Below are 15,677 nucleotides of genomic sequence, written 5' to 3' on the forward strand. Positions count from 1 at the left end.
AATCTGATTTTAAAAGTCATTTTTCATATCTATCAAAAATGCTTTCCTCATTTCACCTATTGTTCAATATCATAACAGAAACATATTTTTGATGTAAAAACTGAAATGATTTTTTTGTGTATTAGCAAATAGGCTTGAAAATTAGAAGAAAAAAACCGTGAATAAATGCAGTCCCATAAACTGTAAAACGGAAACGAAAGTTCAAGTTATAGGCTTATTGATGACATTCGGTACACCTCGTAAGATTCTCCTACCTACAATTGTACATCTCCCGAGGTGTGCCGAATGTATTTATGAATGTAATTGAAGGACTTGGCCATGGGCTTGAGCAAGACTAATTTCATCTAGAGGCATGCGTAACAAAAGCAGATATTTACACTTCCTGGTTCTTCACATCCTGTTAGACAGGTAGCTAAAGCCAGGTAAATATAAACTTTTGTGTTTATTCAGTTATGGTGCTTCCACTTCATGTTATACTGCCATGTTTAAACAGAAATAACCTACTAATACGTACGACAAAACAGGTGTCTACAAGATAATCAAGATAACCGATCATGTGTATTAGTTTCAGTTTGTTTCAAGTGACGCAGACATGAGACTTCGGAAGTTCTTACCATACCCCCACAGGGAAGGGACGTATAGCTTCTAAATTATAGATATAACCACAGGTGCCTGACTCGTTTTATAAAATAATAACATTTTATATGTACTCTATATGTTATTATTTTATAAAACGAGTCAGGCACCTGTGCATGGGCCTATATTTATATATCAGCAGGCACATGTATAATCAAGACAGTATTTGCATACACAATATGTATATAATACATGTTGCATATTGGTTTTTCCTATTTTTATACAATTTTAACTTTCCCTCACATTTTCGTTCATTTCCCTGAATTATGACTGTGCAATTGTATTTATTACCCAAGTAGATTTCCCTTGGTCCCTTAATTCTACCTTTTTAATTTTGACTTGGATCAGGAAAACAAAATGTTGACAGGCAGGCATAATAGATTTTTAACAATTGGAAGTTTGATATTGCTATTTCTCGAGAATTACAGTACTTGACAGATATGTCCTTAAATTGATGAGTATATATAGGTACCTTGGTCCTTAGTTGTCCCAGTTCAATTTTGAGCCAGATCTGGATATCAAAATAGCTGACATGGAGCCATCTAACCAGGTAATTAGATTTTAACAGTTAGAATTCTCAGAAAGTTGCTCTTTATTTTTCAGACTGAACATACGTAGATCCCTGATGTTATTGAATGATTATGGGGAAAAGGGGAATGACTGAAAAATTTGAGAAAAGATCATGATCAGTGTTTCATAGGACTAATAAACATCATTTAATGGTGGGTGCCAAGATCACTTTGGGATCTTTTGTTCAGCAATACCATACTTTCAGAAAGTTTACACCTGTTGCACTACCAATATATGTTTCTACCACAATACACTGTGTTATTCCACTCTTAAGCCATTGTACATGTGTAAACATGACGACTGTTGGATATATATGTTATATACCACCAGTAGAATATAACCTTCCAGTCTTTCCATTGGTCAAGAATTCAAACATTGACCCAAGCTGTAATTGTTATTGACGTTCATCAATAATCGCATGACGTCACATCATACACAAATGAGACTTGGCAACATTTCCTTTGGTTCAAGCTGATATTATTGTGGTAGACTTGCAGGTCACACGACTCGTGATTTTTGGATATGGAATGTTGGTGTCTTTTGTAACTGTTAAAAAATAACTTACTCGTGACAGTGTGAAAGAAATTCCATATCCAACAACCACTCGTTGTGTAACCTCATTATCTTTGATGTTCTGTATATGATTAACAGTAATTTTTGACATTCATATTTAAAAGGTTAAAGGACACAAAGATGTGAGGGACTACAATAAAATGGGACACTACCACTGAGATGGTGGATATTAACAGTTGAGTCCTAGCTATATATATATAGCTGGCCTTAATTGTCACAATGCAACCAGAGGACATTACAAACAAACCATACTTCTTCTCTAACTTCAGGAACACTGCTGAGGTAAGCACAATTGTTTAAGAATAGGAACTTAATTGTCAAATAATGCTCTATGTACGTAGTGGTGTGAAAAGCTGACATACACATAGCATAGATACAGTAGCATTATATAGTACCAGCAGAAAATTACTGTTGTAACAGGCAATTGTTGTAATCATATTTTGTAAGTGGATAAAGCACAGGCAATTGTTGTAATCATATTTTGTAAGTGGATAAAGTAGAGTGTAAATGAGGTCCAACCACTTATCTATTGTACACACTGGTGGTTATAATATATGATATATTTTCATTTAAGTTACTTTCCAGTCAAACTGATATTTTCTTCATAAAGACAATTATAGAACAGATAATGATCAATTATCACAGTCAAACTTCATTATCTTCATCTCTAATAATTTTAAGACCCTGTTAATTAACTTAAATGAACAATAAGTTCTAAGGGTAAAACATATATGTATGAATATACTTTGTTATACATCAAATACTCACGATATATTTTAATTGTTTTTTTCAGGGCCTTTAAGATACCCATGTATTTCAGTTGTATTTTTCGATAATTTTGAACATTATATATATTCAATGTTGTCATCATGCTTTCCTTTGATTTAGGTTTCAGAGTTTCTGAAGCTGAAAGCTAAGGGCGCAGCAGGAGTATTCCTTGTGCGACCAAGTTTTAAGAACCCTCAAAACCTTACTGTGTCTGTAGTGTAAGTATGAATTAGCTATTAGTGAAGCTTAAAACTCAGACCTTCATAATTACACAGTTATCAAGTATCTCCTGAAAATGAAGAAAGGCAAAATGAATTATAAATTATAATGACAAAAAAATCATGCCTATTTTATCACAGCTGATTCATTGAATCTTAATTCAAGAAGACAATTTTACAAAATCTAACTTCCATAGTCAAAATTCATTATTTTATTGGAGCAGAGTAAATTCAATTCAATTAATTTTTCCAATTACCGGTACCAGTATATGCCAGTTGTGTATAGTGTTGTCCTTGGAGTTCCTTATACTATAGTGTAGACAAATCACAATAAATGTTGTTATTACATAATGCGTTTGATTTTCCTTAACTATACACATAATCTATATTTTTAACTATTGCACGGCTAAAATGACTATTGCACGGTCACCTGTGAACTATTGAACACCTATGACGTTTTGGAATTTAGTCCCACCCTTTCAAGCATTTAAGTCACTCAAATGTCAGCACTGCCTGAGCCCCACTCGATTTACACTCTTCTCCTTCTAGAATATATCTTCCGATCACTCGATTTGTAGCTCTTCTGCTTCTGGAAGATCTTCTTCCTCTTCCGTCTTGAAGCTGGAAGATTTATCTTCCAAGATGGCGGCAACCATGTTTTAAGTGTGTGAGTGATGATCGAGTTTCACTAGAGAAGGATTTATGACATACATGCAAATTTGTGTCATAGTGTTCGAGAAAACTTAAAAACTTGTTTGTTTTGGGTTATATTCTTACGGTTTACTCGATTTACATATAACGGAATGCAATCTTCTTATACGGTTTCTCTTCCAAGAAGAGTGCAAATCAAGTGGGGCTCTGACAACAGTCAGTGATTCTAAGTTTGTTTTAGTGATAATGTAATAAAACAAGTATATCATGGGTGTCTGTGCAGAAGTCCAGAATATTTGACACGAGATACTCGTAATCGACCTATGTTCTATTGCATGAGGCCATTTCTGGACTAGTGCACTGACACCCATGATACATTTGTATAATATTTGTCTTTGTATCATTCCATGAAAACTAAAACCTCCCTGATGGAATTTTTAGGGTTTATTTAGTTGAGTCTAATCCTTTTAAAAACTGTATTTAACTACTGTTGAAGTTAATAACAAAGATATAGAGTGGGTGGAATGTTCTCAAATTATTAGTGAGTACCCATAGCATCAGTATAACATTGAGAGTATGTTTCTGAACACCTAACATGTGATTTAACTGAAGGGACAGGTCTAGATCTATATGACTATGTTTTGACTTCTGAAATGGCCAAGACTCAATGGACAACTAGAGCTTGATGCCAGTGGTCCCACAGAAAATGTTGAAAATTTAGGACTCCAATATCTGTGTTCTAAAATTAAATAATCTTCCTATATATATCACGCGTAAACCTGCAGCAACTTATACAATTAAAGCTGTGTAGATGCAGGCAAATTGAATGGTAAGAAATCAGTACCTTATATATATATGTTCTACAAATTTCACCAGTCACCTATGGCTGAAAAGCAAAATCAGAACAATAGATCAGATTCAGATTCAAATAAACCATTACTGGTAGTCAATCTATTGATTTTGTCAATGCTCTAAAGATGATGTAAAGAGAGATGAGAGAGTAAAATGGAACTAATGAAAAATTCTCGGGTTGTGTTGTAGTGTGAAGGATAAGACGGTGCGCCACACTAACATCATAGTGGACAACACACAAAGCTGTCGTACCTACTACCTTGTGAAGGAAAAGCAGTTTTGCAATTTACAAGATTTGCTGGAATATTACAGAACAAATGATGTTAAGAATCTGGAAAAGGTGAACCATGTTCGGTTTTTGAGCCCTGTGCTGCGGCCCAACAGAGGAAGCAGTCAAGATGACAGCTCCTCCAACTCAAGTAGTACATTTCATCAACCACAATCTCCTGTCCAACTTCCTACTAACAGACCACCCCTCCCAGAACGTCCAGCGACCCTCCAGCGTCGCCTTGGTAGCGTTAGCAGCCAGAGCTCTTTGTTGAATGCATCTTCCTCTATGCAAGAATTATCTCCAATGGGTTACCCTATGAGCCCACCAAACGTATTTGCTGCAGGTTTCTTCCAGGACTCATTTTCACCTTCCGCGCCTGGTACAATTGAAGATCGGCCTCCCGCACCTCTTCCGGGAGGTCACAAGACAGGAGGACTATATTACTCAACCCCAAGGGATGTGAATGAGGATATCAGTGATAGACTGAAAGAAGTTTTAAAACAAAATGACCGCTGTGACTGTGGGATTCCTCGTGACATGGCTGACATGCCTCAAGGTTGGACTGTGCACAAAAGTAAAGATGCTGGTACCTATGGTAGACTTTTTTTTCAAAACGTTCAAGGTGTGACTACCTGGAAGATTCCTCTTGAGGTTCAACAGTGTATGACAGTGCAGCAAAATTATAATATCAGAACCCTTACTGAAATGTTTTCAAACCAGCGGCAAGTATCTTCAGGTGGTATGCACACCTACCTGGAGTCCCCTGCCAACTCCACAGGAAGTGATGCCAGTGACTTTAGGTCAAATTCTGGGCGCAGGGCCAACATTGCTGTGTTTAATGGTCAGAATCCAAACATAAGCTCCACAAATTTCTGATCTGATGATCCACCATTTACTTGATACAATGAAGAAAACAAGAAATGTTACATTTCTGTTGAATATGATGTAATACATATATTTTTTACTATGTATATTTCAGTTTATTGGAAATTTTTCACAACACTGACCATGTAAAGTTTTAACATACATCAATTCTGTTGGCATCGATCTGTTGAATTCATCATGGTAGAAAATTGTACAAGGAGCTTGCTACACGTATAGCATATATATAGATTTTTATGATAACAGGCCAATAATTCACGGTGCATAGATATATAAATTTCCTTAAGTAAGCCAGTTTGTAATAATTGGACATTTTATATCTTGGTGCTTTGATTTATTAACACAAAAATATGGCTCATACTAAAGCATCGTAAATTTCAACAATGTGTTTTACTCACAGTAAATTAGAACAATTTCCTTCAGCTTGTAAAATTACTTATTATGTCTGATTTTACTTAATAATGGCCATTTGACTGGGTTCTGTTAGGGCTATTCCATTAAAATATCTACCTGACCCCAGGAGTCCAAAATAAATCACTTCTATCCATGGTTGAATTTCTATAAGATCTAGTAATTTATTCAATAAATTCTATGGGTGGTACCCCTTAACAAAGCCTGGAGTCCTGGAGTGGGAGAGAGGTTTTACTGGAATAGCCCTAATTATCTGTTCTTGATCAGTCACTTAAAAATTAATTGTGATACATGTATATGTAAGCAATGTTAGAGTTCAACTGAATGTATGATGTCGTGTGGTGGTCACAGCTACTTATACTCATTACAGATTAATTCTTTGATATCTTTATTTTATGTATTTTAATTGCATAATTTGTTAAACATTTGTTTTTGAAGATGTATATATATTGTTATTTTTGTGATCAAATACCTATAAACTGCGACTTTTTTTCTGTATAGTTGAATCGTGGAAGATAAATGTGACCTGTATGAATTAAGTTGTTGTATTATAAGAGAGGTTGTAAATGACCATTTTTAAAGGTGTTTATTAATACATCAGACTTGTTCTTATCACATTGTGAGAACATAGATTACAGAATATTGGATTATTTTAATGAAACCTTTTTGTCTAGAGTTTTGGGTGATTCAGTTTAATGGTGTCATTTACATAAAACAGAGATCTGTTCTGCTACCTTATAAACAGATTTGTAAATATTTCGGTGATTATGATTTCTCCCATTATTATTCTCTTGTGTCCTATGAGCTATTTTATCATGGAAAGATTTCTCTGTCTTGGCATGGACAGATATCTCTGTCTTGGCATGGAAAGATTCCTCTGTTTTAGCATGGAAAGATTTTTCTGTTTTAGCATGGAAAGATTCCTCTGTTTTAGCATGGAAAGATTTTTCTGTTTTAGCATGGAAAGATTCCTCTGTTTTAGCATGGAAAGATTTTTCTGTTTTAGCATGGAAAGATTCCTCTGTCTTAGCATGGAAAGCTTTCTCTGTTTTAGCATGGGAAGATTTCTCTGTCTTGGCATGGAGATATTTTCTCTGTCTTGGCATGGAATGATTTCTCTGTTTTAGAATGAAAAGATTTCTCTGTTAGCCTTAGGGTGTTGATCTTTTGAACAGGTGTAGTGAGTGATGTCACAATAGGTGAATAATGTTATACTTGGAGTTATAATACATTACCATTATATGTCTTAAAATTATAACTGATGTTGATTATATATATATAAAGCAACATAGAACTGGAACTTATTTTATCTTAATCTTATTACAAACTGTATTTGAGACCTATGTAAACTCTTACCTGATTCTATTGTTATGGAAATCAAGCATAAAGTTGACCGTCTAGACAGATGATATTCATAAGGTACACTAACACATGTGTATTACAAGGGAACTTGAACAGAATAAATGGGAGAAAAATTATCTTTCCCAACCTTATTTAGGTATATGACAAAGAATTTTCAACCCTTGGGGTGAGAATCTTGAAGATTAAACCCTCACAAGAGCCTTGGATCTCGATTTGACAGTTAAGAATCTCACCTCTCGAGTTGAGAATTCTTTGCAAATTGTTTCACCATGAAGGCAGGAGAAGATCTGTTCACTCTATGATATTCTACACAATTATGTACGTTCTTGAGGGAGAAAAGTTTGTGAGCAACATTTTAGACTTGACAACATGCTTCACGAGAGATACAAATAAGAAATGTTATCAAAGGAGAGATAATTTGCTGAAGAGGTTACTTCACTTCCTCATAACTTCCCTCCCTTAAGTTATACAGTTAATTAAAACCTTGCCAATATTCTGTTAGCTCAACTTTAACAGGTATACAGACAGTAAAACCAACAATATCAGTCTCAGTTTGTTTTTAAGATTATAAATGAGAATTGTATATCAGAACTCTCTAAACTATATATACATTATATTAGACTCTCATTTCTCTTGCCACAAATTCAATAAATGCCAAACATTTTCATGTAAAAATAGACAATATTTTTGTATGTCTCTGCTATAAAACAAGTCACCTGCCCCAGTGAGGTGAAATAATGTCACTGGAATACAGTTTTTGTATCATGGAAATGAGAAATGAAAATATGGAAAATAGATGTCAGTTGAACTAATTAAAGTATTAAATTGTAAATTTTCAACAATACAGCTTTGTAGTTTCTATAGCAATATTAATGTTAGGAGGAGTGGATTTTTGGTAATCTTTATTCTTTTCAAATACTTATAATGACAGAGAATGTCACAAGCTATTTATTACCCACCAGAATCGTGTACATTTTTAATGATTGAATGTGATGGATGATTATTGCTTTTACTGCATATTGATTGCACTCGATTTTATAAACTTGGTACAAATATTGCATTTGTTGAACCTGATAATGTTAAGATTGTCATAGGCTAAATGAACATATATGCTGTATGAAATAGTGTGCCACATAACCAGTATTTGTATAAAATGTGCCAACATAGCAGAAATAGTGTTAATAAGTCTATGTATAGTTATCTAACATGTTTTGCTTTGCATTCAAGTATTATAATAACATTAGCATGGTGAAGGGAGTTCAGATATATATGCTAATATATGTTTGTAATGTATATACATGTACAAAGATATTTATAGAATCTAATGTGGTTTTTTTGTTGATTTTTTTTTTATCTTTGACAAGGTTATCCTTGATTTTCCTCGAGTGGGATATATTTAATCGAAGCTCTTCCTTAAAATTGGTAAAAAATGTTATTTCAGTTTTTAGTGTAAGAAAATTTGTAATATTTGCTCCATAATGAGTGAAATGAGAAAGGATAAGGTCCTTAAGAGCAACCAACGGACAGATTAAGATTTCCTTCTGGAGTTTGGTTTGACTTATAGAAATTCATACCCATCTCATTGAGCTGTGAATGATTCAAAGGCCTGGTATTTGTCTTCCGTAGTTTCTTGTGACATTGTTTTGTAGAACCAGCCTATTATTTTAAATGATATAACTGACATTTATTTCTGCCATTAGTCACCGATTTGTCTCCCAATTTACTTGATGATGATTTCTCTGTTACCAAAGGGTATGACAGATACCACATTCTTTCAACAATACAAGGACGTCATGGTGACAGTTCAACCTCATCACCTCAACGTTGTGTCGCATTGCATTGTTTCTTTTTTTCAACTTTGGAAAAACTGGATCATACGTAATTAAGATAGTCTAATGGCAGAAAAACAATATGATCAGACTTCTACTCCCTTGATGATATAAAATAAGGCTGTCACACAGGCACCGGAGCTAGTATCACACAGGCACCGGAGCTAGTATCACACAGGCACCGGAGCTAGTATCACACAAGGTCCACTTGGATGTGTTACAGTAAGTACATGTACAACATGTTTAAATATTTTTACTGTTATTAATACTTTCCACTAACAGAAAAAGGGTTCAGATGTTATATTTTCCTGGAAGATATTGTATATCTCCTTTCTGAACTGAAGAAGTAATATTCCATAAACACACATCGGACAGGGTCATCTTATTGAAGAGATTTGTGTCTGCTCGGAGCCCAGCATATCTTTTACTTTGTATGTAACTTATTTATAGAGGTTACTATAGAAATGGTTAAGTTGCAAATCTTTTAATGTATTTTTCTTTCAGGAAAATGATTTTAACAGCATGTTATATATTTTATTTCAGTGCCTACGTATAGGGCTATCATGAGTATGACCTAGATTTCGGTTACTGTTGTAAAGGTTCCTGTATCATTCCTTCTGGCTCTACATTGTACATTTTATTCATTGTTTTTGTTACCAATATTATCTGTATGTACATCATTCAATGTATGGCCAAGGTCAGTCAAATTTCTGTGATATGTAATACTGAGCTAGAAATAACATGCAGAATGATTAAATGCAAATTATGTGGCTGCAGGAAAATAGGGTTGTATCAATTAAAGTTTATGAAGCTATTTTTTTTATTGTAAATTAGCATTTTGCTGTAGACTTCGTCTTAAGGTTGAGTTTGATATACCAGATACTGGTGCTCGTATATGTACAGTATCAAGGAATTTTGTTTATTAATATGTACCTGCATAAATTGTTATGAGCAAATTAAATGTCATGATAAAACATACTGGCTATGATATATTCTAAAAAAAAATTTTTTTTTTATGTTTTAAATAAGGTTAACCCTCTTATCTTTGATATGATTATGACCATTTGCATATTCTAAATGTTATCTTAGGAGCTTTTTTTTTTTGCCAAATTTTGTAGCTTCTTGTGGGCAATGTTCATTGGCAGTTTTTTTTTAAATCGCAAACATTTTGTAACTTGATGTCAATATACAGTTGAATTTCAAGAGGTAAATTTAGTACACATGCAATTTGTTTACATCTATGAAGTATGGAATTGCGCTGTATCAGGCAAACATTTATATAGTGATAAAAACAAGGCAAGGTTAATTATGATAAACTAGTTTAATTTAATGGTTTCTAACACCTTCAGAAACTTTATTTCTAGCATTTGTTTTTATATCTTTATCTTATCTCAAAAAGGATAAGTAGTTGACCAGTTTTTACAAGCTACTGTATATAGAGAATATTAAATGGTTTTCTACTGAATATAACATATATTTCAGGAGTATGACAGAATATCGATATTTTCATGAGTGCGAAGCACGAGTGAAAAATATCGAAATATTCTGTCATACGAGTGAAATTCATGTTATCCTCAAAGGGAAACCTGTTATTCTCAAAGGGAAACCATTCAGTTTTCTTTTTATTGCACTTTTATGCAAAAAAAAAAAAAAAAAAAACAAGATTAAAAATATCGAAAAATTAATAGCGTCAAAAGTTCAGGAATCAGTAACATAATTCATGACGTCGTCTCTTTGTGACATTATTCCCTGTCAACTTGACGGCGCCATTTTTAAAGGATTTATCAATGCAATTTAAGCGTTTTTTGTTGTTATTAGAGTATCTTTTCATGAAAAGCTAACGTCAGGTGAATATTTTGTCAAAAACTAGTCTGAATATTTCAGAAATACAGCAAAATAACCTATTTATCTATCATCACTTCGATTGGAAATATCTTCAAGTTTCAATGAGGCGAATACAAAGGTACGTTCAGATTGGTCAAAAATGAAAACTTACAGTTTCACTGAAAAACTTATATTTTCACTGCAAAATCTTACATTTTCACTGCTGATCGCTGCAGTGAAAATATGAATTTTATTAGTTTGGTAAATTTCTATATTTCACTGAAGAAAATGCATTCATATATTTCACATTCTGCTACCCAAAAAAATTTACAACAAAATTATGGTTTTTTTTTCTCAAAATCAATAGAGATTATTGTACATTACAGCTTTGTCAGTTTTCAAAATCAATTTTTTGGTCTTTTAAGATAACATAAGCAATGAGTAATAAAAGTATAATTATTTACAAAATGAAGTAATAATTTTGGTAATGTTGCAGAAAGAAACAACCATGCTGTGAGTGTATTTTTGCTGTACTTTTGGTCTCTGATCTATCTGCTGCCTTTCCTGATGTTAACACCAAGGCAAATATAAACTGCCTCAAGATAATTCATTTGCCATGTTTATTTTACTCATATCAGTGATTAATGTTTTAATTATATCAGTGTGGGTTTACATGGTGTAACATTGTTATGAAATTTTAAAAAAGCTTTGAAAATAAGATATAACAATGCATTACATCAGTGTTACAGGCCGACACGTTTATTCTAAAAATCGAATGTGTTGTTTTATTTTGATCAGATCATATCTTGTGATATATATATATATTTTTTATTTGTACGTTTTTGTATTTAAATGTTTATTCCATATTGCTGATCATAAAATATAGATATCAGTTACATTTTTTTGTTTTTATAAGTACTTAGAAGACAATAATAGAAATAATAGAAGCATTTCGGTAAAAAGTCAGACGGAGGCAGCTCCTCCAGAGTCTGGGTTGGGTAGAAAAACTGAAGTTCTAGATTCTCAAAATGAGAACAAGATGTTTATAAAACAATTTTTAGAAACAAAACTAGAGGACATGTTGTCCCCTTGATACGCCACTGATATGTAAAGGACTAAGTATCATTGTATCAAATTACTTTTAAAAGTGTTTTGTTCCTGAACTCTTTATAAAAAAAACGACCATAAATATATTTATGAGACCCCCTACTTATTCCTGGAATAAAGGTAAAATACTACATTTGTAAAAGGCCGTACCACCTCATTCGTGTGTCCCATGATTGCCTATCAATCTATTCGTCCTGGGTTAGCATGGTACCGTTAATGTTACCCAGCTACACCATTATATATGTACATGATGAAGTCTAATCATCAGTTGGATCAGATTGATTGAGAAAACTATGGTACACTTGGCCATTTAAGTACTTCCTCATACTTAGTAATCATGTTGGCAATTGTTTGTGATTGTGAAGATAAGAGGTGTGTGTAGTCGCACAACCACTCCAAATTAATTCAGTTTCCGCATTTACTTTTGAGTTTTAACTTTTATAGTACGCATAGTTTTTTTACTAACGACTATGGCTGAGAAAATCACGAAAATGATCAAAAGGGATAACCACAATGGTTTATGTTGAGGCTGAGTCTGTATTCGATCATTTATGGTACCAGTAGTCATAGTGTATACTCAAGTTTCCTGTTTTAAGAATTATTTCGTTGTCTGTTCATGTACTTAAAAAACCCATTAATACTTTGATTAATATTTCAACAACCTCATACTTACAAGAGTTTGACAATGTATTGATATTTTATTCACAAAGACTTGTATTATATCAACACGAGTGTCATCACTGCGACAATCGGGCTACAGTTTGAGTTGAGTTCTATGTGTGCATAATTCATCCTATTTTTTATGCTCAATACCTTCGTTTTGTATATTATACAGGAATTCTATCTTCATCGTTTGAGATAGCACTGCACCAAAAATAATACATTAAAATAAATTAATGAAGAATAATTTCATGTTTGTGATTTTTGGGTAATATTTGTATTGGCTGTTCAAACAGTGTATCATAAAAATCAACAGTGCACGATATTGTGTATACCTGAGGCACATGCGCAATACGTGTTGGTATTGATACGGTTTCAAACTCAGTCGCTACTGGCGAGTGTACCCACAGGTGCCTGACTCGTTTTATAAAATAATAACATATAAGAGTACATATAAATGAGATTTATATGTACTCTTATATGTTATTCTGACTCGTTTTATAAAATAATAACATTAAGAATACATATAAATGAGATTTATATGTACTCTTATATGTTATTATTTTATAAAACGAGTCTGAGATTTATATGTACTCTTATATGTTATTATTTTATAAAACGAGTCAGGCACCTGTGGTGTACCTTTACAATTGTTCGGTTTCCACTCATCAGTATTGTTTCGACTATGTTATATCTCGGACATTACTTTGGTTCTAATATACATTCGGTATATAATGTATGTCATGCGATGTCTACACACATACACCCAATGATTAAGAGGGAATTCCTGTACTCAGCCAGCCATCAATTCACACGTAGGTGGATTACATATTACAATGAAAGTGCATATACCTGGGAGTTTATCGGGGATTATTTGAAACCTGATTTATTGAAAGAGGAAACACTGCATGACGTCAGGATAGAAAGTAATAACATTGAGGCTCCTGAGTATGACGGGTGTATCTGTATAATGTATGCAGAATAGCAGGTCATGAAATCAGGAAGTTGGATAACACAAGTATAGCATCACAACAAAATGAATACTTGCTAGGTTGATCACCCCGTGAACCGCTAGGGTATTTTCGTGATGGGTTCTCCTTTAGGTACTTTTGTAGCGGAAATTGACTGTTTTTAAAAGTTTTAAAAGTGAACCAGTGTCAAATGCTTTAGAGCTTCAACAGTAGCCAAGTCTGCTCGCTGCATCACTGAACAACATATATATCTTGAGGCCGTTGAAAGGTATTCAGAGTAATTGGGTCTATAAGTGTTTCACTCCAAGGTGATTTCGGCATTTCGAAAAACAGACTGCCTCGGATAGGGATCGACCAAACCTACCCTCTGATACCCCTGGCTTCAGAGATACATATTTCTGCCCCTCCTTTTGTTAACTTTCCCCTGGTACGCCTTCACAAGACATATATTTCTGCCCCCCCCCCCTCCCCCCTCCTATTGTTAACTTTCCCCTGGTACCCCTTCACAAGACACATATTTCTGCCCCCCCCCCTCCTATTGTTAACTTTCCCCTGGTACCCCTTCACAAGACACATATTTCTGCCCCTCCTTTTGTTAACTTCCCCCTGGTACGCCTTCACAAGACACATATTTCTGCCCTCCTTTTGTTAGTTTTCCCCTGGTACGCCTTCACAAGACACATATTTCTACCCCCCCCCCCCTCCTATTGTTAACTTTCCCCTGGTACCCCTTCACAAGACACATATTTCTGCCCCCCCCCCCCCCCCTCCTATTGTTAACTTTCCCCTGGTACCCCTTCACAAGACACATATTTCTGCCCCTCCTTTTGTTAACTTCCCCCTGGTACGCCTTCACAAGACACATATTTCTGCCCTCCTTTTGTTAGCTTTCCCCTGGTACGCCTTCACAAGACACATATTTCTGCCCCCCCCCCCTATTGTTAACTTTCCCCTGGTACGCCTTCACAAGACACATATTTCTGCCCCCCCTCCCCCTATTGTTAACTTTCCCCTGGTACGCCTTCACAAGACACATATTTCTGCCCTCCCTTTGTTAACTTTCCCCTGGTACGCCTTCACAAGACACATATTTCTGCCCCTCCTTTTGTTAACTTCCCCCTGGTACGCCTTCACAAGACACATATTTCTGCCCCCCTCCCCCTATTGTTAACTTTCCCCTGGTACGCCTTCACAAGACACATATTTCTGCCCTCCCTTTGTTAACTTTCCCCTGGTACGCCTTCACAAGACACATATTTCTGCCCCTTCTTTTGTTAACTTCCCCCTGGTACGCCTTCACAAGACACATATTTCTGCCCTCCTTTTGTTAGTTTTCCCCTGGTACGCCTTCACAAGACTCATATTTCTACCCCCCCCCCCCCCCCCCCCTCCTATTGTTAACTTTCCCCTGGTACCCCTTCACAAGACACATATTTCTGCCCCCCCCCCCCCCTCCTATTGTTAACTTTCCCCTGGTACCCCTTCACAAGACACATGACACATATTTCTGCCCCTCCTTTTGTTAACTTCCCCCTGGTACGCCTTCACAAGACACATATTTCTGCCCTCCTTTTGTTAGCTTTCCCCTGGTACGCCTTCACAAGACACATATTTCTGCCCCCCTCCCCCTATTGTTAACTTTCCCCTGGTACGCCTTCACAAGACACATATTTCTGCCCCCCTCCCCCTATTGTTAACTTTCCCCTGGTACGCCTTCATAAGACACATATTTCTGCCCTCCCTTTGTTAACTTTCCCCTGGTACGCCTTCACAAGACACATATTTCTGCCCCTCCTTTTGTTAACTTCCCCCTGGTACGCCTTCACAAGACACATATTTCTGCCCTCCTTTTGTTAGTTTTCCCCTGGTACGCCTTCACAAGACACATATTTCTACCCCCCCCCCCCCCCCCCCCCCCTCCTATTGTTAACTTTCCCTGGTACCCCTTCACAAGACACATATTTCTACCCCTCCTATGGTTAACATTCCCCTGATATCCATCACTCTCCGTATTCACCACTTCAGACTTAGCATCAATGACGAGTCGTAGAAAGACCAAACAGTTTTATTATGCTAATCTTTATATATACTG

General features: G+C 35.2%; 1 protein-coding gene across 2 annotated transcripts; it reads left to right on the top strand.

Moving 5' to 3' along the window:
- Positions 1-371: 371 nt before the first annotated feature.
- On the top strand, positions 372-6,631 carry LOC117330458. 2 transcript variants are annotated; one of them, XM_033888753.1, is made up of 4 exons: positions 372-422; positions 1,884-2,061; positions 2,668-2,765; positions 4,458-6,631. In XM_033888753.1, exons 2-4 carry the CDS (start codon positions 1,999-2,001, stop codon positions 5,413-5,415), a joined length of 1,119 nt encoding a protein of 372 aa, XP_033744644.1. In that variant the 5' UTR covers positions 372-422; positions 1,884-1,998; the 3' UTR covers positions 5,416-6,631. The 2 variants fall into 2 exon arrangements, with proteins under 2 accessions (XP_033744644.1, XP_033744645.1); XM_033888754.1 differs by lacking the exon at positions 372-422 and adding an exon at positions 434-1,186.
- The last annotated feature ends 9,046 nt before the right edge of the window (positions 6,632-15,677 follow it).

This window comes from Pecten maximus, chromosome 7 (assembly GCF_902652985.1).
Source record: "Pecten maximus chromosome 7, xPecMax1.1, whole genome shotgun sequence".
NCBI lineage: Eukaryota > Metazoa > Mollusca > Bivalvia > Pectinida > Pectinidae > Pecten > Pecten maximus.